General features: G+C 50.5%; 2 protein-coding genes across 7 annotated transcripts in view; one reads left to right on the top strand and one right to left on the bottom strand.

Moving 5' to 3' along the window:
- GRAMD1B (GRAM domain containing 1B) overlaps window positions 1-14,569 on the top strand; it is a 57,036-nt gene extending 42,467 nt beyond the window's left edge. For 2 of the 4 annotated variants that reach the window (XM_082070163.1, XM_082070165.1), the window contains 9 exons: window positions 129-272; window positions 484-602; window positions 1,766-1,908; window positions 2,309-2,412; window positions 2,805-3,008; window positions 3,190-3,280; window positions 4,916-5,023; window positions 7,990-8,107; window positions 8,785-14,569. In XM_082070163.1, the coding sequence (XP_081926289.1) occupies window positions 129-272; window positions 484-602; window positions 1,766-1,908; window positions 2,309-2,412; window positions 2,805-3,008; window positions 3,190-3,280; window positions 4,916-5,023; window positions 7,990-8,107; window positions 8,785-8,874 (1,121 nt within the window). In that variant the 3' untranslated portion in view covers window positions 8,875-14,569. Of the gene's footprint in view, window positions 1-128; window positions 273-483; window positions 603-1,765; window positions 1,909-2,308; window positions 2,413-2,804; window positions 3,009-3,189; window positions 3,281-4,915; window positions 5,024-6,675; window positions 6,720-7,989; window positions 8,108-8,784 lie in introns of those variants that run through there. The other 2 variants (XM_082070164.1, XM_082070166.1) reach the window with 2 other exon arrangements.
- Window positions 14,570-14,594: 25 nt separating this feature from the next.
- On the bottom strand, window positions 14,595-22,459 carry SCN3B (sodium voltage-gated channel beta subunit 3). 3 transcript variants are annotated; one of them, XM_082070167.1, is made up of 8 exons: window positions 22,124-22,459; window positions 20,397-20,560; window positions 18,740-18,965; window positions 17,755-17,893; window positions 17,086-17,182; window positions 16,235-16,870; window positions 16,003-16,152; window positions 14,595-15,338 (listed from the first exon to the last, which is right to left on the bottom strand). In XM_082070167.1, exons 1-5 carry the CDS (start codon window positions 22,176-22,178, stop codon window positions 17,119-17,121), a joined length of 648 nt encoding a protein of 215 aa, XP_081926293.1. In that variant the 5' UTR covers window positions 22,179-22,459; the 3' UTR covers window positions 14,595-15,338; window positions 16,003-16,152; window positions 16,235-16,870; window positions 17,086-17,118. The 3 variants fall into 3 exon arrangements, with proteins under 3 accessions (XP_081926293.1, XP_081926295.1, XP_081926294.1); XM_082070169.1 differs by having other exon boundaries at window positions 16,003-16,149; XM_082070168.1 differs by having other exon boundaries at window positions 16,063-16,870.
- Between the last annotated feature and the right edge of the window lie 2,338 nt (window positions 22,460-24,797).

Below are 24,797 nucleotides of genomic sequence, written 5' to 3'. Positions count from 1 at the left end.
TTAGAGGTATCTTCTTTGGGTTCCTTCTTCACAAAGTAAAATATTAAGGTCGTGGTACTGTGAAAGCGCAGCCTCTGACATTGGCGCGGAGGATCGTGACCGGGGCTTGCGGGCCTCTGTCCTCGCAGGGGAAGTCCAGGCCTTTTACGAGGATCTGAACGGCCGTCAGTACGTGAACGAAGTGTTCAACTTCAGCGTGGACAAGCTGTACGACTTGCTTTTCACGGACTCCCAGTTCCAGAGGGACTTCATGGAGCAGCGCCGGTTCTCTGGTGAGCTGCTGCTGGCGGAGCCTGGGGAGAGCGCGCAGTTAGTGCGGCAGAGCGTTCACACGCGGCCGGGCGCCGGCGCTGCCGCAGCCGCGCTCTCCACGGGGAGGGAAACGCTGTCCTGCGCTTGGCGAGACGGCTGCGCCTTTCCCTGGGGAACTGACCCGACATCCCTCTCCACTTACTTGAATGGAATATTGTTTTGTCCTCTCAGATATTATTTTTCATCCCTGGAAGAAGGAAGAAAATGGCAATCAGACCAGAGTGATCTTGTATACCATTACCCTCACTAACCCTCTGGCCCCCAAAACTGCCACCGTCACTGAGACGCAGGTATGTGAAAGGGGAGGAGGGGTGTAATGCTTTGTAGAAATAGATCTGTGGTTTGTTTTCTCATCTTGGCCGTGCTGCTTTGCATGTTTTCATTCTCCAGATCCATTTGCCTTTACACGTTTTTCTTGTATTAACTTGCTGCCCAGTATCACTGCAAGTGTGAATAGCTAACCTTGCACTCGCACTGGATTGCCTTGCAAGGAAAGGACCATACATTTTCCAGCAGAAGCAGATGAGTGTGTAAGCAAGCCAGCACATTTTAACAAGTCTTTTGTCACCCATACTGGTGTTTTTCGAGCTGCAGTCAGCCCAGCAGATGTTGTTCTAGAGCAGGGCACAAGATACGGTCCGGTGAGTCCTTCTCACGGCTCTACCCAGGGCTGTCCAGGCTTTTTTATTACTGGTGAGGACAATTAGATGATCTGTTTGGAAAGGTAAAAAAGGGGGGAGCACCTGCAGTGCACTGGGAAGAGCCGGACTGGCTGTGTCTGATCGTGGCTGCGGCTGGAGAGGCAGAAAACAGCTCCTTTCGTGTCCAGAGATAAGTTCAAGTGGCCAAAGGTAAAACACTGAGAGCGAGCCTGAGGAAATCCTGAGAGGGAGCCTGGAAAAGGGGGTGTCTGAGCATCGCATTTCAGGGAGTGTCCCCTTTGTGAGGTTTGTTCTGGGGCAAAGAAAGAAGCAGAGCAGAAGCACTTAAAAGAAGTGATGGACATGTTTTTATGGTGTTTAGAATCGCAGAATAGTTTACGCTATAAAGGACCTCTGCTCAAAGCAGAGCCACCTCTGGTTTTAGATCACGTTGCTCCCTGACAAGCCGGACACCAGTTTAGTGAGAAGAGGTGGGACTTGCAGAGGGCCTAAGGAGCTGCTCCTCACATGGCAGCGTACGTAACTGTGCCGCTGATACCAAATGTTGGAGGCTGAGCTGCTCGAACTGAATGCCCCTTTTGATAGATGTCCTTAGGGAACATCTGAGTGAAACACTTGGTTTCCTTGAGCGTCCCTTCCCGTAAATGTGAGCTGTTCACATTAAAATTGCAGAGATGGGTCTCTTGTTTGTGGCAGAGCTGGTTTTGTGAAGTGCTCTAGGAAGGTGCCAATCTATCAAAGCCGTGTTCTAACCAGACTAATAGGTGCCTTGCATGGTGTCTTTTATGCAGACAATGTACAAAGCCAGCCAAGAAAGCGAGTGCTATGTCATAGATGCAGAGGTGCTAACTCACGACGTCCCCTACCATGACTATTTCTACACCATTAACCGCTACACGTTGACTCGCGTTGCCAGAAACAAAAGCCGACTCAGGTACACGTCTTGCGGGGTAAAGAGCTTTACTGATGACCAGAAGTCATCTTTGGGTGGGAGTTCTGCTGGTTTGTGTGTTAGAAGGGGTTGGGGAGGATTGCGGAAGGATTTGGTACCAGGTGAAGCTATAGGCTTCTGTGTTAGACTGGGATAAGTAATGGGAATGTCCACCTGCCACATGGCTGAAGGTCTCAGGAGTCCTCCCATGAGACCTTCCTGCCGTGGCCTTTGGAAGGACTTTTCGTGCAATGCTTTTCCTCGAGAAACGCGAAGGGTTGAGACCGTTCCAGAAATAACAGTGCGTGTGATTATTTTTCGTATTTACATTGACCAAGGGTTGTGAACTGACCTCACCTCCAGGAAGCAAAATTGGGAGAATGACTTTCCTTTCTTCATGTAGGGTTTCCACAGAGTTACGTTACAGGAAGCAGCCTTGGGGGCTGGTGAAATCCTTCATCGAGAAGAATTTTTGGAGTGGCCTAGAAGATTATTTCCGTCATTTGGGTAAGAGTGGCAGTGACTGGAGCTGCGGTAACGACCCACAAGCAGGGGCAGCTTCTGCCGCTCACACTTGGCTCCCTGCGAGCAGGGCAGCGCGATTCCTGCTGCGGATCAGACCTGGAGCGGCTTGTGTAACACAAGGGGCCAGCCAGACTGATTTCCACAGGGTGGGAGCACTCCCTGGAATTAATGCAGTCATCAAATCCTGCTCTCTGGCGGGAACACGGGCAGTGTGGGGGCAGAGTTGGGCAAAACGTGTAAGGGATGTGTAGTGTGTTCCCTGGCGTGGGCCTCTCAGACCCTGCCCACGTCTCGGGCCCAGCAGCTGGGCCGTTAGAGAGCTCCAGTCTCAGCAAGGCCACTGCATTGCTGGCTTTCCCTCACTGTCCCTGCAGAGAGTGAACTGACCAAAACCGAGAGTACGTACCTGGCTGAGGTCCACAGACAATCTCCCAAAGAGAAGGTGAGCAAGCAATCGACCGTGCGCCGGAGGAAACGGGCCCATGCCCATCTGCGGGTGCCGCACTTGGAGGAGGTGCTGAGCCCCGTCACCACCCCCACGGATGAGGAGGTTGCGCATCGAATCAAGCACGTGGCCGGTGAGGAACTGCAGAGCCCCGCGCCGGGTACCTGCCGAGGAAAACGAGCTTTACTTGTGGGACGGGACGAGGGGCCAGGGCCTGCTGGTGCGGGAGGATGCGCTATGGTGGTGTGAGATGGAGGGGTGGGCAGACGGAAAAGGGACGGCATTTCTTAGCCTAAATGCAGCTGTTTCCTCAGGTTCCACTCAGACACGGCACGTCCCTGAGGAGAGCCCCGGCGGCTTCCACCTGCAGAGCGTCTCCAAGCTGCTCCTTGTCATCAGTTTTGTGTAAGTGATTTTTTGCTTCCCTTCACTTCGATCCTTTGGTGTCTCTCGAGTTCTGTGCTCTCCCCTGTGCCGCGTTTTTCTCTCTCATATTCCCCTCTGGACTCAAACTTTGCACAAGCACAGAGAAGAGCAATGACAGGCAGAAAAGAATGAATTAAAACTTCCCCGAAACGCCCCATCAGCTGTTTTGCCTGGCTTGGTCCCACATTGTGCCAGTACTTGGCTGGCCACTGTCTGTCTCTGTAGGTTCTGGATCTTATCAGGCCAGCTGCACTGTCTGGGACACAGGCAACATTGATAGTAGCAAGCAGGGAAGGGGACTAAATACTTACACAGAAAACAACAGGTAGAAAGAATCTTCTTTATTTCAGCAACTCCATTTAGAGATTTTCAGTGACATCTGGAAACTGTTTTTTTTAAATTTAATTTAAAATAAGTCAATTAATGTAATCTGCTGATAAACTAGTTGTCATGAAAGATGACCATGCAGAGCTCTCTAGGAGTTACTGTGCTATCGCAACAGCGCTCAGTGTATGGGAGGAGTCTGCTGGTTACCTTTCAGTGAGCTGGAAAGACGCTGAGATTTGTAGAATGAGGTTGCTTTTCAAATTCAGCTCCTTTCTGCGTTTCCTTTTGCCAGTGGGGGTGAAGGCTGCAGCGGTTTGCAGCAGCAGCCCAGCCAGTCGCTGCAGTGATTCGGAAATGGGAAGCAGTGGAATGATGAGAAGACGGCCTTGTGTTATCTTCTGCATCTAGACAGGCGAGAGCTGATTTAAACTTTGTGTAGGAAGGCACAAAAAAGCTGTAGGACAGGCTGGTAGGTTAGCTTAGAGTGGTCAGAGCCCTCCATAATGCTTTCAGGACGCTCTTCTGGCCGGTTGCCGTCTGCCTGCCTGCGCTGGGTGATAGTGGGCCATTCTTCCAGCAGAGCAGCTGCGCTGTTCAGAGACAGGCACGAGCAGGTTATTTTGGGATCTGTTCCCGTGCGGCTGACGCAGGAGCAGAAACGCCCACGCGTGGCGTGGATGCGCGCGGCCTGTAACGTGCGGTTACGTGTCCGGCAGGTGGGGCCCCGCACGGGCGCTTTGGGCTTGTCCACAGGAGCCACACACGGCTCATCTTCTGCTGAGCGGATTTCTCCGCTAATGCAGGCACACGGTTATTGTCTGTCCTCCTCGCCTCTCTTCCCGCTGTTCTTTACGTCCCTCCTGCCCCCATATATCTTCTGCACTATGAGCCTCCTGTGCTCTCTCCTGCTCTGTGTCAGTCTGTTTCTAACCTGCAGCTGCTCCGTCTTTTCTCTTCCCTGCTCCCATTAGGATCTGTTTCAGGTACTGTCTCTCCTTTTACCTCTTTACACTCCTGTTTCCCTCCCTTTCTCTGCATTCAGCACATCCCCTCATCCATCCTGTTCTGTCTGATCTGTCATCCCTGTCTTTCTGTCTGTCCGCCCTCCGTGCTCACACATTTTGCCCATGAGGTGAAGTTTTGGGTTTTTCTTACTCAGATTAACTTGCCGCTCACGCAGAGCGTGGACCTGGGCCCAGTCCCCAAAGCCTCGGCCTTTCCCAGCCGTGCCTGGCACTGTGGGCTGTGAAGTCCTCCTTGTACAGGGACTGTTGTCTTTATTTCCAGTCTGGTGCTGCTGGTCATTCTCAATATGATGCTGTTCTACAAACTCTGGATGTTGGAATACACGACGCAGACGCTCACGGCGTGGCAGGGCTTGCGGCTACAGGAGAGGTACTGTCGCATTGCTTTGTCTTTATGCACGTTTCCTATGGATGCTACAGCCTTTCTCAGAACAGCGAAGCCCTGGGCGGGATTGTAGGTTGCTTCCTTTTTGTGTAAAATACGTGAAGCGCAGGGAGCTGCAGCTGTGGGGTCATCAGCATTTCCAGATCTGAAACCACTAACAGCTGCAACAGGAGACAGCGAGTTGAGGCACCCTCTGCTGCTTCCCAGCACCCCGTGTGATGGAGGATGCTGGACAAACTAGTGTTTCCCAGTCTTGGGCCAAGGTTGTCACCTCTCCTGTGATAACTGTATGAAAAGCAGTGTCTAAGAACAAACCCTTTGTCCTCAGAGGAGAATTGGGGCACACATGAGCTGTTAGGTAAGTGTTTTGAAAGGTGTCAGTCCAGAAATCAGCACCTCGTTAAGAGTGTGGGAGGAAGAGAGAGGTCACTAGGATCACACAGGGTGCTGCTTAACGACCTAAGCACTCCCTGGCAGTATCAGATGGTAAGCAGTGAAGTGTAATTGCAGATTGACTTTGTTTCTTGAATAATTGGTAGTGTGGAACCTTGTCCAAGGCTTTTTGGATATCTGATTTCAGTAGAGTGCCCACCTGGTAGGTGCTGAGACACGTAGCGCTCTGGGTTGTATGGCAGCATTTCCCTTTTTTGCAGAAAGCACACGGACAGCATCAAACCAGATTGAATTTATTGTCGTTTATTATCTGGACTCCCCGACCTTGTCTGGGGTCACAGGCAGAACTTGTGAGTGCCTTTGGTAGAGATAGATAGATAGATAGATAGATAGATAGATAGATAGATAGATAGATAGATAGATATAGATAGATCGATCCACTTTTACAGTGCTTACCTGATGTCCCAAGTTGTTTATAATGCTAGCCAGAAACTTTGTGTTTCGAACTCCTCCTGGCATTTTTAGGTGAACGCTTTACGTACGTCAGTGTTGGGTATCCTGCCTGAATAGTGTCTCCTCCATTTTCAGAGGTTGAGAACACTGCATGTCCACTTTGCTGGTTTTTGTCCCTTTTCTGGCTGTAACGTTGTGCAGTCACAGTTGTTCCCTTGCTGAGTTAGGTTTGACTTGTGAGCATTCATAGAAATATTAGAAATACGCTACTGCCGTGATGATTTGTTTTGCATGTGTCTCATGTTATGGGCATTAACATTTCTCTTCATTAGGGAAGGAAATTATTATTTTTCCCCTAATAACCCTGCTGCTTTCCCATTGATAGATACATTAAGTGTTTTTGCCTGCTTTATTTTCCTTTGGCACTCTTATTTATTTGAACCACTACAATGTAGTCTTTTAAGTATAGGAAATAATTACATGGGTGGCTTTATCACACGACCCCCTCCCGTGCAGGTAACTTAATTGCATTGCAGCCCTGATTGCTGTGGACATAGAATGGACCATCTGCTGGGTGAGGGGGCAAAGGCATTTATTATTAGATGCGGTTCTACTGAGACTGATGGGCTCTGTGTGTAGTTCACTTAGACAAGGAAAGCAATCTTTATTAGTAATAGAGTGTTTTTTATTAGAGACTAAGATGATTAACCATGGGGAAGTGGGGCAGTGTTTTAAAACTGTTGGTATTTTTACTGTCATGCTTAATGAACATGTCTGTGTTTCATGGCCAGGTCTGGAGGCAGCTGAGCAAGGCAGGTGGAAGCACTAACGGGAGGATCACGGGACTGGCTGCTGGAGCTGCCACCCAGGGCCTCGGGCAGCGGCCCCGGGGGAGCCTGGTGCTTGGTGGTGCTTGGCTGGGCCAGCCAGGGACAAATCCCAGTCAGGAAAAGCGACATCAGGAGCGCAGCGATAAGAGCATCCACAGGGCAGTTAGCACGGCAGAGAGCATGGCAGCCCACTCTGGCCGTTTCTCCTGAGAGGTAAGAGGGGAACAAGTTAAGACTACTTAGTACATTACCAGGAAGAAACTTACCTAAGAAGGGAGACTTTGAAAGTCCTTACTGTAGCCTGAGAGGAGGGATTGAGCTGTGTTAGAAACCAGAAGAACCCAAAGAAGTAAGAAGACAAAATAAATTAGTAAAGACGTTTAGCTATGTTGGAAACTATTGAAGATACTGAGCTAACTTAGAAACCAGAAGAGCCCAAAGAGGTAAGCAGAAGACAAAGTGGTAAAGACTTTTAGTTGTCTTAGAAACTATTAAAGACATCTAGATAACTTAGAAAGTAGCAGAGTCTAAAGAAGTAGAAAAGACTCACACCTCTCAGGAGAAGCAGGCAGCGTGGGCTGCCGTGCTAACTGCCTCATCCATCCTCGTCGCTGCGCTCCTGATGTCGCTTTTCTGGACTGGGATTTGTCCCTGGCCCGGCCCAGCCAAGCACCACCAAGCACCAGGCTCCCCAGGGGCCGCTGCCCGAGGCCCTGGGGGGCAGCTCCGGCAGCCAGTCCTGGTGATCCTCTGGTTAGTGCCTTTAGTGCTTCCATCGGCCCTGATTCTGCTCCACTCAGCTCCTGTTCTGGAGGACTAATTGGGCCTGAAGGGAGGGGCTTGATACCTGTAAATACAAAGAAAGTGCTGCTATTAGTCGTAATAAAGAAACTGTCCATGGCTGCCTGTCCCCAACATTACATTGCGTGACATTATTCCCCATCAATGCCATGGTGCCATCTTTCAACAAACACGTCTCCCAAGCACTGAGAGTGCACGGCCCTCTGTCCACACGTTCCCCTCTGGCCTTTTGGCTCCACCCACATCGCAACAACTTATGCAAAAGGCACATCTTTGCTATTAATTAATTACTGTTGTTAAGACAAAGTAACATTTAGGGAAACAATAAGTGCCTTTCAATGCACTTTTGCTCAAGAAAACCTGCCCCCCCCCTCCCCCCAAATGAAAAGATTAGACATAAACTGATACAATCTACATGCCCCCCCCACAATCCACTTTGTCTGGATTGACTCTTGCTCGTGTTCTGCCTGACAGGTTACCCCAGTCTCAGACAGAATGGGCCCAGTTACTAGAATCTCAGCAGAAGTATCATGACTCAGAGCTACAAAAATGGCGTGAGATCATCAAATCCTCGGTGATGCTTCTAGACCAGGTGAGACCGCACGGCCAGTGAGTTCTGTGACCGGAGGGTCACCGTGTCCTCCAGCCGCCCGCTCGCAACCCTTACCTGGTTCCTCTGTAGTCGGCAGGTGTGTCCCCGGCGCTGCGTCCCTGTAGATCCATCTTCTGACGCAGCAGTGGGCAGCAGGTCCCCAGGGCTGTGTTCTGGATACTGCAGCTTCTCTGTCACCTCTTAGGGCTCCACGCATATCAAGGAGAGAATTCTGCAGGGCCCAAACCATTATATTAGCACACCTTATATCTAGTCTCTGGCATCCCAGTCTGGAAAACTGACATTTTACCTCAACCCTAGATTCGTATGTAGCTCACGTGGCTCCTTAACAGCACAAAGCAAGGGATTTTGATATCCACTGCCTAAAGAGCCGGGTGTACACCAGCTAATTAGAAGAGAGTTCATAAATGAAAGCTGCGCTCCCCTACAGAGGGAGCTGCTCACCCCTCCTCTGTTATCTTGGACAACAGTCTCACACGGGCTCCTGTCTGCTCAGCCCCCCTTTGTGCATCCCAGCCCTGACGCACTGCTCCCGAAAAACAGATGGTTATGGTATTGATACTTCCCATGGGAAGAGGAGGCAGTATGGGGCAGGAAGTCCCGAAGCGCTCTCACCTCTCGGTGGCATCACAGCGGAGAAATTTCTTGTCTTGCAGATGAAGGATTCACTAATAAATCTTCAGAATGGCATCGGGTCCCGGGACTTCGGGTCAGATCCAGAGGAGAAACGGAAACGTTTCCACTAACAGGCAGGAATGCAGGAGGCCAGAGGACGGTGTGCAATATGTGTAAATAGGATATATAAATATATATATACAGAATATATATATATATACAGAATCTAAATATATATATTATATACAGATTTTAAGAGGAAAAAAAAAGCCTACGTATTGAGAGGAAGGAGTGACCTCCAACACTGGCTGGAATGGAGCGTCCCGGTGGCAGCGCGGTGTGTGCGTGAGCGGGAGGGCTGTGCTCTCCCGGCGCTGAGGTGCGCCCAGGGGCTGAGTGTGCTCCCCTGGGCCCGTGCACCACTCTTCTGTAATATTCCTGGCTGTTTGTCTGTCTGTCTGTTTAGTTTTTGTTGTTTCAAAGGGAAGCATCACAGTGAGTGCCCACCCCCCCCTGCGCATGAAGGTCCCTGATTGACTCTATTTATCTACACATTCAAAGGGGACACTGTCAACTCGCTTACCTTGCTGGCTTCAGGGCTGAGAGGTTTTGGCGATGGCCGTCAATCCCGTACAGAACTATCCCGCATCTGCAGAGGAGGCCTCCGGAAGGATTGCCGTAGGTCTGCAGAGAGCAGCTCTCACTGGCACTCACCTCCTGGACTTCTTGGAGCAGAAATACCATTTGGTGCCGTGCCGGCCAGACTGGGCACAGAGGGCACAGCACAGAACGTGAATGAGCTGAAACGCTTTCTCCAAACACTACTTCGCCACCTCCTGTTATTGATACTGCATTAATAGCCAAGGAGATGGTGGGGAGGGGAGTATCTGCCTACAAGGTGCATGGCTGGAGGAGAGCCACGCTGCAGGAAGCGCCTTTCCATCCTTTGACAGTGTCCCCTTTACACTTTCTGTACTCCTCTGCTTCTGTGTGCTTGGGCCCCTGCCATTAAGCCATCCTTGTGCTGACGATCTGCATCGGTGCTGAAAAGGGCTACTACCTGCGCTACTTCCCACTAGAGAGGGAGTACTCCAATTAAAAGGAAACCCAAATTAGTATTGATTAGCAACTGCTCCCACTACTATGCTAAAAACATTTCCCTCCTGCCCCTGGTCTGCGAGACCATTTTGCTCGTACCACCGAGCCCTTACCTGTCTCAATCTGTGGGAAAACATTAGGGAGAAAGAAACAAATTCCTTCCCTGGGCTAACATGACTGCATCCGTATAGCAACAAGGCCTCCAGAAACCCAGGAGAGGTTAAGAAGGGCCATGGGGACCAAAAAAGAAAAGAAGAAAGGGCCTGTCAGTGGGTGGTAGGCTACACCTGGAGGGGTGGCCACCGTGTGAGGCCTCTGCCTGCTATCCTCATAGGTTTGATAGTGAAATAATTGCTTGGTAAGCAAGGCAAGTGGTAGAGCTGCATTAAAAATAAAATATGCATTTTTACTTGTTCTGGGGAGAATTCCAGACTCCCATTAACAGCCAAGTGACAGAGAGGGGCAGGGAGGCTGCACTGTGCCGTGTACCAAACACCACTGCGACTGCCCGGGACACAGGGTGCTCATTTCAAAGTTTAATAAATGCTTTTTCATCTTACCCCGCCAGGCAGATTAGGTGATGTGAGGCCTTCAGTCTCCACGTTGTTCAGCGCCACCTTTTCCACCTTCTGAACAGCGGGAGGGAGCCAGCTGCACATCCCCTTGCGCACACGGTGCAGTTGCAGCTCGTCCGTTGTCTCTTAACTCCTTAGGCACTGAAAAACGGGACAGGAGGGTGAGTAACTGGGCTTAGTATCTCCGTACCAGAGACCCTCCTCTGCACAGCTGGGTGACACAGCGGAGTCTAAGGAAAACCCTCCCAAGCTCCCATGTGTGCATTCCAATTAGGAAAAAGTGGCATACGTAGAAGTAACCCGCTGATTTGTCCCAACCTGCCTGCAAATTTTTGTGACCAAGTGCTAAATGCAACATGTCTCGCATGTGAAGGAGTGTGGATGAAGGCAGGTTATCAAAAAGACATTTAAGAATGTGAAAGCAAGGTAAAATTGGGAAAAAACACACCTTGGCAACTACAGAGTGTGAGTATTTATGATTATTTATTTAATTTAATGCTGCTGACTACTGTACTGCTCCCTGACTTGTTTCCAGGGAGGCTGCTGAAATAGCTACTGTACAATGACACTGAGGTGCTTATGCCTGGGAAGGGCAATTCTGCGGCTCCTCTTGGGACAGGAGGGCCCCATATCTATATCTATACATATATATATCTCTCTATATATAGATATACATCTATTCCCCAACTGGGACTTGTCCCACTGGCCAAGAGTCTTATTTCCCCATCAGCCACTTGCACAGTTACTAAGCACATCAAAATCTCCTGCTGCCCATCTTCCCCTTTTCTAGAATTTAAATCGAAGCACCAAGAAAGATGACAGAGAGGAATCCCTGTGCTTGCCACCTTGGCCGTGCTAGAAAACAAAAAGGCTACATCTGGAGAGGGAAACCTGCAATGTGGGGTCTCAGCCTCCTTGCCAGGAGGATTTTGTACATAGAAAAATGCAACCCATCGAAATGCAGAGAAACGCAGCTGTCCAGGAGGGTCAAAAAGAAATGGTGGTGTTCAGAGCTGGGTTCTTACCAATTTCACATTCTCTTGCTAGTTCCGGAGACAAGAAATCCAATAGCTCATCCGTGCATCAGTCTTTTCTCTGCAGCGTTCCTCCCGACCGCCGTCGCGTTAGATTCGAGATGCTCCCACTGACGCGGCTTCCTTGGGCTTGGCCCTAGAGACAGAATTGCGCAAGCTTAGTTAAATTAATGTGAAGCAACGCAGAGGCAGCTAGAACAATCACAAACACGAATATTCGTTCTGCCCACACATTACTTTAAATTGGGTTTAACGTGTTTGACGTACATACTGACACACAGCTACGTTAAATCCCTCGATAAAGAGCCGAAGGGTGGTGGTCACCATACAGAACCTTGTCCATGCAGTGCCCTTCAGGCAGCGGAACGTTTCTCCTTGAGGCCTGAGCTTTCTTTTCTCAGATTCCTAGTTATTTACTTTCTTTGGATAGGATTCACAGTCTTTCATCGCCTCCTAATATATCACAGCATTACTAAAAGTGAAAAAGGCAAGGCCTTAAGGCAAAACCCCCAATGGCACTAACGGTGAGGGCTGAAACAAAACCTTGGTCTGTGCAAACTAATGCCAACAGCTGTAGCCTAATTCTTGCCAAGTAAGATGCTTCCTATTGGGAGAAGGGACGGAAGGCTCTGATTTACCAGTCTGTGTGTCTCACCTGTTCACAGGGGAGAACAACATCCTCATTAATCCCAGCTTGATACCAACTGGCTTCTGACAAATACGTTGTCTGCTAATGCTTACCCTAAGAGAGGCATTTGGGCTGTGGCATCTGGGCTGAGCTCAAAGGGAGTCTGAGACCTGGATAACTGCTGTGCAATCATGCGTTCATAAAGTAGATACCAAGCGTATCTAGAGCAGCACCTGCGCGTAAAGTCTGCAAAGGACCAAAAAGACACAGGTTATTTCATTCCACTTAACAAAGGTACCTGCAATGGGAAGAATAGGAGCTTAGCTATGAATTAAGCAGACAGCCGTGCTTTCTGGGTGCTCAGTAATTAAGCGATAATCCAAGGCACGCTTCAGTCAGAAAACTGATATTAATTAAGTGCTACTAACTTCTGTATAAATCCATTCTGTCTCCCTGACTTTGGGAGAAGAGAAAAAATTCACACCACTTTGATCTCTCCAAATGCATTTCAATTATGCAGCTGACATAGACCATCCCTGTCCCTTTCCTGGTAGCTTTGCCATCTCAGACATCATTTTTTGGGGATCCTACAGCCCGTAACTAGAGGAGACAGACAGAGAGGGCAGCCTGCACCTTTCACACCACCCAGCGCTCGGCGGACACAGTGCTGGAGATCAACCCTAAAAAGTCCAGCACTGTGGAATCAGCTGCACAACAGGGATTAGTGGAGCAGCAGTTCAGTCCTGGCCAGTGAGGTCTTTCTGTGCTACCAGGAGGGAGAAAACATTTGGGACTCCTCTTTCCCTCGGCTTCATTTACACCACTTCCTAGTTCAGCGGTGGGGCAGCACGCAGAAAAGCAGAGTCAGTAACAAACGCTTCAACACAATAGTGCCCGGCTCAGGGGAGGCAATTCTGTCACGTTTGTCAAGGCGGCTGCCACCGTCCCCCCTCTCGACAGACCCGCTTTCTGCACTACCTGCCAAACTCCAGAGAGATGTGTCTGCCTGGATCTCTCCAGGTTTGCTGTGCGGGGACGTTCCACGGCGCAGTCACATGGAGCCCGGCTTAGTCTTTTCAGACAGTCTCAGCACTAGTTACACTATACAGCAGGGGCTTGCTAAAAACAATACTCAAAATAGAGACTCTTAAACCAAAGCACCCGAGGTAAGTGGCTCCCAGAAGATCTGTGTCGGTGTAGTTTCCGAGAGGCGGCTGTGCCGATCCCTGCCCGCTCCCCTGCCTGGCATGCTCTGATCTCTGTGCTTTGCAGTCTCCACAGCACCGGTCTCTCTGTGCCATAATACCTTTATTTTTCTAGATGTGCACACTGGCCAAATAATCTAGTGTCTTGATCGACTGCCGATTATTTCCCGATCTAGCCAGACAGCATGGGCTTATCTCCGAGCGCGGGTCCACGCTGGGCCGTGCCCCCTCTCCCCCGTGTTCTGCAGTGCTTGCTGTGGCTTTTCCCTCCCGCTCACACCTTTGCTGCCAGACAATCATTCCCTTTGTCGTGGACGGACTGACCTGGTGCTGCCCTGCTTGCCTTTCCTTGCCGCAGTCTGTATGCTCTTTAAGTGAATGTGGTTTTATTTTTTTTCAGTAGGGAAAAGGACTTCCTTCTGCTGAAGGAGTTATATTTGCACATGGCTCGGGGAGGTGAACTCCTCTGGCCGTTTCTGTTACCTCACTCATTTAGGCCAATTCCATTGCTAATGTTAAATGGCCACCTTCCCCTACCCAAACTCCAAGAACAGTTAGGGAATAAAACCAACGTGCAGCTCAGGTTCCAGAGCCTGGTGTCTCAGTTTTGGCCCAAACTGCCCCGGCGGCACTGGGATTTGGGAGAGCGGCTGTTACCTGTGCCACACGCACGGTGTTCCCGTTTTCGCAAGCCCACCACCCTTGCAATAGCCCTTAGCAGATTCGGAAGCACTAACCTGGCTCCTGGACGAGCTCAGCAGGGAGGGAGGAGCAGCAGATCCGTTCACGTCACGACGTGGCTGTGGCACCTCGGGGACGTTTCCATCCTCACGCCGTTCATCTCCCGTCACGCGGCTCCAGGGCTGGATAAAGCTGCTAAAAACCTGGAGCGTCTTCTCCCCACCCGAGGCCCTGGAGCCTCCAACCCCAACTGCTGTGCGTAACTGCGGATTAACGCGGATCTCCTCACGTCGGCGAGGAACGGGAGTGGGTTGTACAATCACCCGCAGGCGAGCGCTCCCTTGGGGCCGTCACCCCGAGCCCGGGCGGCCGGGGCTGCTGGCCAAGGCGCAGACGTGAACTCTGGGACGATGGGGAGGGGGAGGAACTGTGCTTTTGTTTTAGGAGTTGTCTAACTGTCATCAACTTTGCGCTGTGCGCAAAATGTGATTAAATGATAATGAGACTTACCTGCTAGAACCTAGGAATTGTAAAGGCTATGCAGCCGAAACGTAATGTAAAGTAGCTAGTACAATGGAAGTACGGTATAAATTAAAAAAAGAAAATCTATCAAACAGACAGCGCGACTCGTGAGTGCTTTGTTCTTTTTATTATCCTGCCTATTCTAAAGTCTCTTCTGTCCGTTTCCAAATACAGAGTCTTTTCAGAGACCAACCAGAACCATCTCTTCCAGGACACAACCTGCCTTTAACACCATCCAAACCATTTCTCCTGCCTAGACCAACACAGGGCAATACTCACATCTGCAGGAACCGGAAAGGTGAAAGATAGGTCCAAAAAAAAGCATCTCGAAGAGATGCGAGTCAGATAGCGGAAGGTGCGGGACTAGAGGATGGCCCTTCTCTACCACCTGAGGTAGCTCTCCAGAAGTTCTTAGTTTACTCCTTTTTCTGACTTAACATCACGACACCAGAGGGTTATCAACGCTTCATAGGGACCGAGGGGCAGAGTCAGAGTGGGAGAGAGGTTATGTGACCTCACCTGAAAATCACTGTGGGTGTCAATGCCATGGTCAGTGACAGAAAATCTGGAGTTACAATTAGTCCCTCCACTGTTGCTGTGGGTTTAGATTTAGGATTATGCACAAAATTGCACCGAGGCCGGGCAAGTTGGCCTCGGGAAAGCAAAGACACCCAGTTGAATTAAAAGAGGAGCTGCTTTTTCCCTGTTTGGGAAGTTTTAAGGAACCGGTGCCCAGATTACAAATCTGCTTCATCTGGAAAATCCGCTCGAGTTGCCAAACTTGGCTCTGGACTCGAGCGCGATCCTGCCGAGGAGGCTGCATTGTCGTGGTTTAGTGCAGGGACACCCACTCTAAAAAAGGGATTTTGAACAACTGCCAGTTAGAAATCTGGCCTGGGCCTGACTTACAAATGGAGTAATATCTATGATTTTAGCAACACATAAAAAGCAGCAGAACAAAGCAGAGGGAATTCCACCGGTGGGAAGCATGCCTTGATACACAAGCACTTGGTAACTATTTAGAAGCGGTCAGTGTAGCAAAATCTGTCAACTCTCGCAAGCAGTGCAGGCTCCATTGCAGTAAGGATGCAACCACGTCTGCTGTATGAAGAAAGCCAAACCTTTCCCCATTTTGTCTTAAGATACAGTTCCACCCCGGCCAATGTTTCTGCCCTTCTTTCTCCTTGCAATCCTAGTTGAGCTCAACTGATCTGTATTTGAGGCCAGAGAATTGTTTTTACTTTGCTTAATGCACTAAGATTGAAAAGGTAAGTTTGGGTAGGAAACACTGAATTTACAGTGTGATTCTTGTGCAGCAGTGGATCATTTACGACGAGTGCTAACTGTTCAAACCACTGACTAATTATCACAAGAAACAATTATGATTAAGTAGGCAAAAGTGAGCTTTTTCTGTGTGTTCCTCTAGGTGGTGCCACACTATAGCATGACAAGACAATCACCGTTAGGAGAAGTACAACCATTTTACAAAGCTGTCCCTCCTGGGAGGGATACGCACCCTGTTTATTTTGCCTGCCCTTCCTTTTGGGGTTTCCCCAGAAATAGGTGAGCCGCATACCTTGTCCCACTGGCTCGCCTGTTGTCGCAGAACGTGGCTCCGCAGGTTATTCCTATCACTGTGTCTCTGTCTACGTGAGGAGTGAACCTGCTATGCAAGGCAAACGGAAGGAACTAAGAGTTTTGACACTTGCTAAAGGAAAGGGATGAGTCCAGGGGATTCTTATACTCACATCATACTGCTCAGGATCTATATTCTGAGTTCCCTCCTTCAGAAACAAGCGCGAACATGGCACAGGGGCTCATCCTACCATATATTATCAATCATTCTAATGCATTACAGCCCTTATCCTACTCTGCCTGTGCATAGGCAGTGCAAAGTCCAGAGCAACAAGTAATTAATTAAATTCTTCCTGTTTTAACACTGATAAGATTGCTTGGGCTGTAACACATGGTGGTACATCATCGTAAGATGACCTCATTCTTGGTCCTGCAGGTTGGAGAACCATGACATACACACCCTTTACCTCTGCAATGGAGAAGTAGCGTATTTAGCAAATAAAGGTGGCAGTGACAGCAGCTAAGAAATGACACTTAACATTTACAAAGCCATTAATGTGGTGGTGGGACTGACACCTGGGAAGGAGCCGTGCTGCCCACACCCCTGCGCCCTTTGCTCCGCGTGCTTCAAAAGAAGAGTCCTTCAGCAAACGGGCTGGCGGCTCACAATGGAGTCATGAGGCCAAAGTCAAGGCTGTACAGAGTCCAAGGCAAACAGAAGAGAATTTACATTTCCCATATTTCCTCCTGACGGCGCAGAGCTCCCCCTCAAACCCGGCTGGCGAGACACAGTCCTGTCTTCAGAGCCCCTGCAAGTGAGAGAATTCCTCTTGGACCGCAAGCCATCTGACCTTACCGAAGTGAGAATTCATGAGCATGATAACTGACAGGACGTGAACAAGACTTCAAAATATCTAGATTTTGGTCTTCTGCACAAAGTCCTTCCTAGCAGGCGTGGCCCACTGCAGGAAGGCTGAAAGGCTGGCACAAGAAAGCCGTGATCGAGGGTTGCCTCGTCACCTACCTTGGTGCCGTTCGTTGCGCTGACTCCTCTCTGTTATTCCTCCACAGGCACGGCACAGTTTTCCTTGTTTTCTGATGGAATCGCAAGATAGTCTGTCCTGTAGTTGGAGGGAAGGAGGAAACCATGACCTCAAGTGCTACAGTGAAGAAAACAGTTTGGGTCCATTCACCTTTACAGAGATGCTGAATGCCTGTCAGTAGCTCTAAGGTGACAAATATCACCTGTAGAAGACGCTCGCAGTAGGAAATGCTCCTTGGCGTAGTCAGAAGCAGACACTGAGTCTTCCCTACTGTACAATCCTACGCGTACAGCCCTCTCATCATGTGCAAAAAGCACCCTTATCCAAGCCAAGTACGTACAAAGATAGGAGTGGGCCAGTATAGAAATGGGAACATCTCTGCTGCGTCAGCTGCACTTCTAGAAACAGCCCTTCAGCTCTGCCCAGTTCCAACTGGGCCGCTTTGGAACCCCACGCACTGCAGCCACCCTCCCTACCTGGCAAGTGCACTGTCTCTTTTGTGCTCCTAAACGTCAGGATGTTTCCAGATATACCAAACATCACAAGAAACGTGCAATAGCAAAGCTCAGCCTTCTTGCAGTCTGATCTGGACTGAAATATCTGAAGAACCCATGGAGAACAACTTGCATCTGGAGAGATTTCACACTTACGCATTTTCCTGTGCAGCCTCCTCTGCCTTAGAGACTTTCCTGTAGCAATAGACCATTTCTATCAGCAGCCACAAGGTGAGGAAGACCAGCAGAATATACATCATAATTTCAGAGATGACTGAGGTGAAGTCTTCTCCAGCTGTTAAGAAAAATGATATAATCTCTGATCATTTACAACACGCAGCTATGGGAGCAGAGCAGCTCCACTGACACTTTCCACCCTCATGTCACCCTTCCTAATCCACCTTGCCAGAGATACCCAGTGCCACTACACTGTAACGGGGGAAAAGATGAACAGGTGAGGCTGCCAACAGAAGATGCCAGGAGCGATCCCACTGCGTGTTTCCAGCGGGATCAAACATGCTCAGTCTTGCATGTGTCTTGTGTTCTCTGCCGCCCACACATTCACACAGATTGCTCACCGTTAGCCTAACTCATCCTCACTGTTTCCTTTGTGCATCCTACTCGCTGGTTTTACTCGACTGTATTATGCCACCAGTGATTTGACAGAGACCAAAACACAGAGATGCTTGTGGAGAAGGGAAGACAGCAGAAAAAGATGAGGGCTAAAAGCTCTTGTCCCTCTCCAAAGAGAACAGCACAATTCCCCCTGATTTCTAACAAGCCAGGATTTCAGCACTGAACTGAGCAAAAGCAAGAGGAGCAGAACGACTTGGGAGCACTGCAAAGGGAAGGACGGATTGGGAGAGGGTGGAAGCACGAGACTGATACCAAAATGGAGAATGAGAGGGAGGGGGTGGAAGCAGAAGCTGTGGCAACCCTGGCAAAGGCTGTGCTGCAGCACCCAGAGTCGCCAGGGGAGAAGTGAGCATTCTGAGCAGAGAAACTGGAAACCTCTGATTCTGGTGCGTGCCCAGCTGCTCCCAGCTGTTGTTGCAGCCTGCCAAGCTCATCACACCCTCCAACATTCACACAACCACTCTGCGCCTAAAAAGCACAACACACTTTCTGCCGGTCCTCGTACCCTCCTCCACCACCGTGAGGTGGATCCGTCTGGAGCTTGTGAAGAGCGGTCGGTGGATCTCGAACTCAAACTCCCGGGTGATGTTACAGGTGTAGATACCCGAATCGTTCAAGGTCACGTTTAACACAGTGATGGATACATCCTGCATGTCTTTACTCCCATTCCACTGTATCCGACCGCTGAAGCGGCTTTGAAATTCATGGTTCGTTTTCCTGTACTCGTAGATCTGTGAGGAAATGTGAAGGGGCATTCTGATTAATCACCGATACATATCTCAGACAACATCATCCCCTGGCTACACTCATGTATGTTCTGGGCTATGGCTTCCTTAGTAACAGCAGCTACTCATAGTCTATCATCCTTTACCTCAAAACCTCAGACTACTATACGAAAGACAGAAAACGGAATTATCTCCATCACAGACATAGAAAAACTAAAGCACAGAATAACAGAGACACGTGGATGATGACATGAAAGATCAGCAGTGGAACTGAAAGCCAGGATCCCGCAGTCAGTCTGCCTGCCCGTCGGTCACTGCACGAAAATCATCTTAACAAGGAACCACAGAATAAATAGAGCGAAGACAAACAGTGGTTTTCAGTATTGGGATATTCAGCTGGAAGGGAAGTGTTGCAGGATAAATATGTCAGTGCGAATATGGTACGTCAGAACAGAGCTTGGGTGGCTTTCACAGACCTGATCTCTTGCAGACTGCTGGCTGACCACAGTCCCCAACATTGAACTGCCACCCCAGCTCAGTTCCGTTAACATTCTTTGGCTGCCACTGGCAAATGTATCACCCGTGTCACTGAAAGTGAATTCCCAGCTCACTCCTTAGCCCCGTCCCTTCAGTTTTCAGACAGTAGGAGAATATTTGTCATCTTGCCTGGCCCTGCTCAATTGCGAAGAAATGCAACCACTGATCTAATGCCTCACACCCATGTAAAACAGCCAAAAAGAAACGTGCACTCAGCTGTTACCTTATTCCCCATTTTACCATTCTTTCCTGAAGTCCAGTTGTCCCTCATCTGTATGATTCTTGTTTTGATTCAGTCTGAAAATGAATTTTACCTTTTCCTGACAGGTATCCAAACCAACTCACAGTCAGGACACACCGCTGCTTTCCCTGAGGCTAAAAGAAGTAAATCCTGTCCTGCAGATTTATCAGAGCCCAATTTAACCTCCAAAACACAGCTCTGGGATTTCGAAATGTCAAAAGAAGGGAGACTTAGTCAAGGGTACCAGGTGTCACTCCATACTTCTGTTTCCCTTCCATTCTAGACTTCCTGTATTCAAGGAATGGAACTGGGAACTGACATTCATGTACGTACAACCCCAAATGTTTGAACTCGACAGTACATTCTAGCTTTTCCTGCCACCGGTTCATGTGTGGAAATCAGCTAAGCAAGGAAACGACACTTTAACTACTGCTCAGAATTGGTGCTGTGGAACCTCTGGGTGAAAATGCTACAAAATCATGAAGATCTGCAACTTAGAGCCAAACTCTCCTTCCCTTACACAGTCTTTTTTGGGATCCCGCTGTGTGACAACCTTACACTCTCCTAGGTACCTTCTGGTTTCTCCCACGTGGGTTCACTGGACCGTGTTTCACAGTAAGACCTACGAAAACAAGGGCTCAGCTACCAAACATACATACAGGTTCATCTTTTCCGCCCTCTGGCCTGTAGAACCATTCCACCATTGTGCTGGCTGTCACCTCTTCCCTCTTCATGCAGGAGATGCAGAGTAGCTTCATGGACTTGCCTTGGACAGCCTCTGTCTCGGATGGAACTTCAACACATACCGCACAACAAAAACCAGCTGGGGAGAAGGAGCAGCAGAGAAGACAGAGAAGTGCAAGACGAAATCAGAGAGACATCAGTTATCCACATCTCAGCATTTATGATCACACCATCCCCAATGGAAAATCATTGGTTCATTAGTAGCACCCTCTGACAACAGATAAGCCTCAAATGTTACGTTTTACCAAGCTTCCTTCACTGAGACATAAATAATTCATAATAATTAACAGAGGGTGATCACTTCATGCAGATTCACCTCTACAGCATCTGCTTTGCCACAACGTTAATTTTTCCCCGTCTAATTAATGCCACTTCAGAGGCATTGTTGCTCCTCTCCCGTGCATGCTGAGCATGCTCCTCTTCCAGCAGCAATTCCAGGCGGGTGGAGAGGAGCCCAGACTGAGGCGTGCAGGGACAGCTCGCGCTTGTGCTAAGTTCAAAGGCCTGGATGTTTTCATGTGGCAACGTGTTCAATCCCGACGGGGAGGATTCACCACCCTTCCTGTTTCTAGGTTTCATAAGCAGTACTGGGAAGCAAGGGGCTTGGACTCGAGTAAATTATCAGCAGGAGGAGTTATTCATTTTACATGAATTCCCGTTCAAAACGCTTCTGACTCAATCTGTGCCAACACTGCCAACTATAAAATTTTGCTCTCCCAAACAAGACAAAAATCATTTGCTGTGAAGCGACATACTTGATAAAAAAAGGAATGCTTCAGCACGATATCTCAGACTAAATCCCTGCTGACACTTGTCCCCTGGGCTAAACAATACTGGGTTCTGTCTGTCCAAACCGGTCTCCAAAGCCTAGAGTTCAGCTCACTGAAGATGCTGACTTCGCTGGCTGCTCCCTCCTCCCCAGCATCTGAAATACCATTAACCCATTCTCTCAAGCACTGTATTATCCTGGGACCTATCCTGGAAATAGTCAGATTCCAACCCTCCCGTACTACCAGCTCCATGGGTAACATCAGCTTTCTGGGAGAAATAAGGAAGAAGCTACTGTATCACGCTTTATTCCAGTTAAACTAGATATGTACATGCAGATTTGCACCCACACACAGAGCTGTAGGTATACATGCAGATCGAAGGTAGCTGTATTGGAAAAACTAACTGACCATTTCTTAGTTGCAGAACAAAACCTGTAATAATCGCAATAAAATGATTTACTTCACTTTGTACAGACTCCACGTAAAACTGGCACTAACATGCACTGCTGAACGGTTTGCACATCCTCCCTGAGGCAACCAAACGTTAAATTACATTGCAAATTTCAAAACAATAGCAAACAGGAAACAGTAAAGAACTTGTGTGCATATTTTAAAGCACATGCTTTGTGCCTTAAGTCTACTTAGCCGTAATGTATTTTCTCTGCCCATATTAACTCCATTACATTCATACTAACTCTGCATGCATGTCATTTCCTTTCTCTTCTTGTGAACAAAAAAGCCACTTCAAAGGCTGGTCTTCATGGCAGTGTTAAGGGAAAGCGGTGCTTTACAGAAGCACCTCTCCTACAAGAGGCAAGCACCAGATTTGGCTGAGAACCTGACCGGAGACAACACGGAATGGAAGCACCTACCCCAGACCACCAACACGACTGAAGACACGCAAACCAGCCTTGGCAGTGCAGCCATTGTTCTGAGCCAGGAGCGAATCCCAACCTAGAAAGCGGCTTTTTCGGAAGACGCTGCTGCTCCCCTCCTCGCTGCGTGGACCCGGCGCAACAGGATGCCTCGGGCTGCTCCGCGCTCGCTGGGCTGGATCTGCCGGCGAGAAGGAGCCGAGGGTGGGCGGCAGCCGGGGCTGGGTGGGAGCGGACGGTGCCCGGGATCCACAAGGGCTGGGCTGGGCTGCGGGGAGGGCGGCAGCACCACGGACAGGGCCCGGACAGCGCCCGCTCCGCTCCGCGCTCCCCCGGGCGCGGCCGCCGGCTCCGCCGGGCACCGGGCGCGGAGCAGCAGGTGGCTCAGCCCGGGGCTGGGGGGCGGCAGCCGGCGGCCCTTTGTTCTCCGGCCCGGCCGGGGGGAGCGCGCATCGCTGCGCGGGGGCGCAGCTTCCCGGGTGCGCGGAGCCCGGCCCAGCCCGGGCGGGGGGCCCGGCCCACGGCGGGCATGCGCGGCCGCCTCCCTGCGCCCTCCCCCGGGCTCCTCCCGGCAGCCGCCAAGGGGTCGGGGCTCGGCTGTCCCGGCTCCTTCGGGTCAGCCCTCGGGCATTCCCGGCCGCACGGACCTGGCGGAGCCGGAGAGGGGTGTGAGCACCGTCCGTCCAGCCTGCAAAATGAAGCCCAGGGGGGAGAGCAGGGGGGAGTTATCCGTGCGAGGTCACAGACAGGCCTCCACCTCTAATGAGTTTAATACTCCCATTTGCACAGCTCTGAAGGTCACAGCTGGAAATACTGGGAAATCCTCTCTCATGTTCAGTCTGATTCCCGGGAGTTTAATGCCAGCAGCAGGCTGGGCTTTCTCTTCTTGGACTGGGGCCACCGTGCCCTGAAGGGCTTCTCCAACTTTGAAGGTCACAGTGGACAGAGAGGGAGAAATGAAGTGCTTGTTAAATGCGCTTTCTCTTTTTAAAGCATCTGCTCCGACGGCAGCTCAATAAACAGCACAATCTATTGAATTAAACCTGACCAACCCCATCAGAGAACAACACGTGAGCAACCTGCAATGCCAAACCTCAGAGCGCAGACGGCGAGACCCACCCAAACAGGGAAATTCGCAGCCATCCGAAAGCATCAGCTCCTGGCCCTTTGGCTGCACACGGCGTCCGGCTGGGCACCCCATGGCTGGTGCCGGTTACCCCATGGCTGGCGCTGGTTACCCCACGGCCAGTGCTGGTCACCCCATGGCTGGTGCTGGTCACCCCACGGCCGGTGCTGGGCACCCCACGGCCGGTGCTGGGCACCCCATGGCTGGTGCTGGGCACCCCATGGCTGGTGCTGGGCACCCCACGGCCGGTGCTGGGCACCCCACGGCTGGTGCTGGTCACCCCACGGCCGGTGCTGGGCACCCCACGGCCGGTGCTGGGCACCCCATGGCTGGTGCTGGGCACCCCATGGCTGGTGCTGGGCACCCCACGGCCGGTGCTGGGCACCCCATGGCTGGTGCTGGGCACCCCACGGCCAGTGCTGGTCACCCCATGGCTGGTGCTGGGCACCCCATGGCCGGTGCTGGGCACCCCACGGCTGGTGCTGGGCACCCCATGGCTGGTGCTGGGCACCCCATGGCTGGTGCTGGTCACCCCAGAGCCAGTGCTGGTCACCCCACAGCCAGTGCTGGTCACCCCACGGCCAGTGCTGGTCACCCCCACAGCTCTGCAGCCTCCCGGCACCGCGGGCTCGCTGCTAAGGGCGCTCACACGCAGGCTGGTCCCCACGCTGCTTAGGCAAAGCAGGCACAGGAGACAGCCAGCCAGCGTTTTTCCTAGACATCATCAGATCCCGTTTGTACCAGCGAGCTGCATCCAGCATCTGCCAATAACCACACACGGAGCAAGTCCCTCCACGTCACCCTTTACAGCCCCTGCTGTGACAAGTCCAAGTAATTCCTAGCTAAGGATATCTTCCCAATTCCCTGTTCTGCCTCACTTTACTGACTGGACAATTACTCTGTGACCTCTGAAGCCCTGAAATATTACAGTAACCAAATCATAAAATCTGACTTTTCTCCACAGGAAGACAAAATGGCAGCCGCGATACCCAGAGATGATGGAAGGACATGAAGCCTTTTGCACTTTTCTCATTGCCCCTTGCTATAATCACAACTCAACAAAAGGAAGGGCAGGCTAAGCCACGGGATTTGCTCCTAACTCTTCTGGAACAATCCAGCCTGTGCACGGCAGATGAGCGCTGCGGGTGGGTTTTTTATAGACACAGGAATTACTGGACAATGTCCCTGGCTCTCTCATTTGGCAACCACCTGTTTAATGAAGAACAGTGGAAATCACATCTCTTCTCAGGAAGCCAAGCGCGCTGCCAGAGAACACAGAGCACGGATGAGCAGAGCTGCGCTGTTTGTGCTACGGCTGCTCTAATTACATCTATTATGGAGGGAATATGCCAGGGAGGAGAGCGAGGGGCTGAGAGGATTAAGAGGAGGCAGCAGCTCTACCTCTGTTGGCAGTTGCTGGCTGACCCTTCGTCCTTCCCACTCCCTTCCCAGCACAGCCCTGGTAGAAACAAACCCTTTTCTCCTCTAACCCCAGGCACTCCAGAACTACCCTGCCAACCCATTTAAATTACACTGACAAACAAA

Source organism: Streptopelia decaocto (genome assembly GCF_964273445.1).
Source record: "Streptopelia decaocto genome assembly, chromosome: 21".
In the NCBI taxonomy this organism is placed as follows: domain Eukaryota; kingdom Metazoa; phylum Chordata; class Aves; order Columbiformes; family Columbidae; genus Streptopelia; species Streptopelia decaocto.
The sequence above is the reverse complement of the archived record's forward strand: the minus strand, read 5'-3'. Positions and strand labels throughout refer to the sequence as shown.

Coding starts and splice junctions, on each gene's coding strand:
- SCN3B (XM_082070168.1), bottom strand. CDS start 22,178: ATGGCTGCACTGCCAAGGCTGGTTTGCGTGTCTTCAGTCGTGTTGGTG. Junction 18,966..20,396: donor AGGGCGGAAAAGATGAACCT/GTATGTATGTTT, acceptor ATTTCCTCACAG/ATCTACGAGTACAGGAAAAC. Junction 17,894..18,739: donor CCTCACGGTGGTGGAGGAGG/GTACGAGGACCG, acceptor TTTTCTTAACAG/CTGGAGAAGACTTCACCTCA.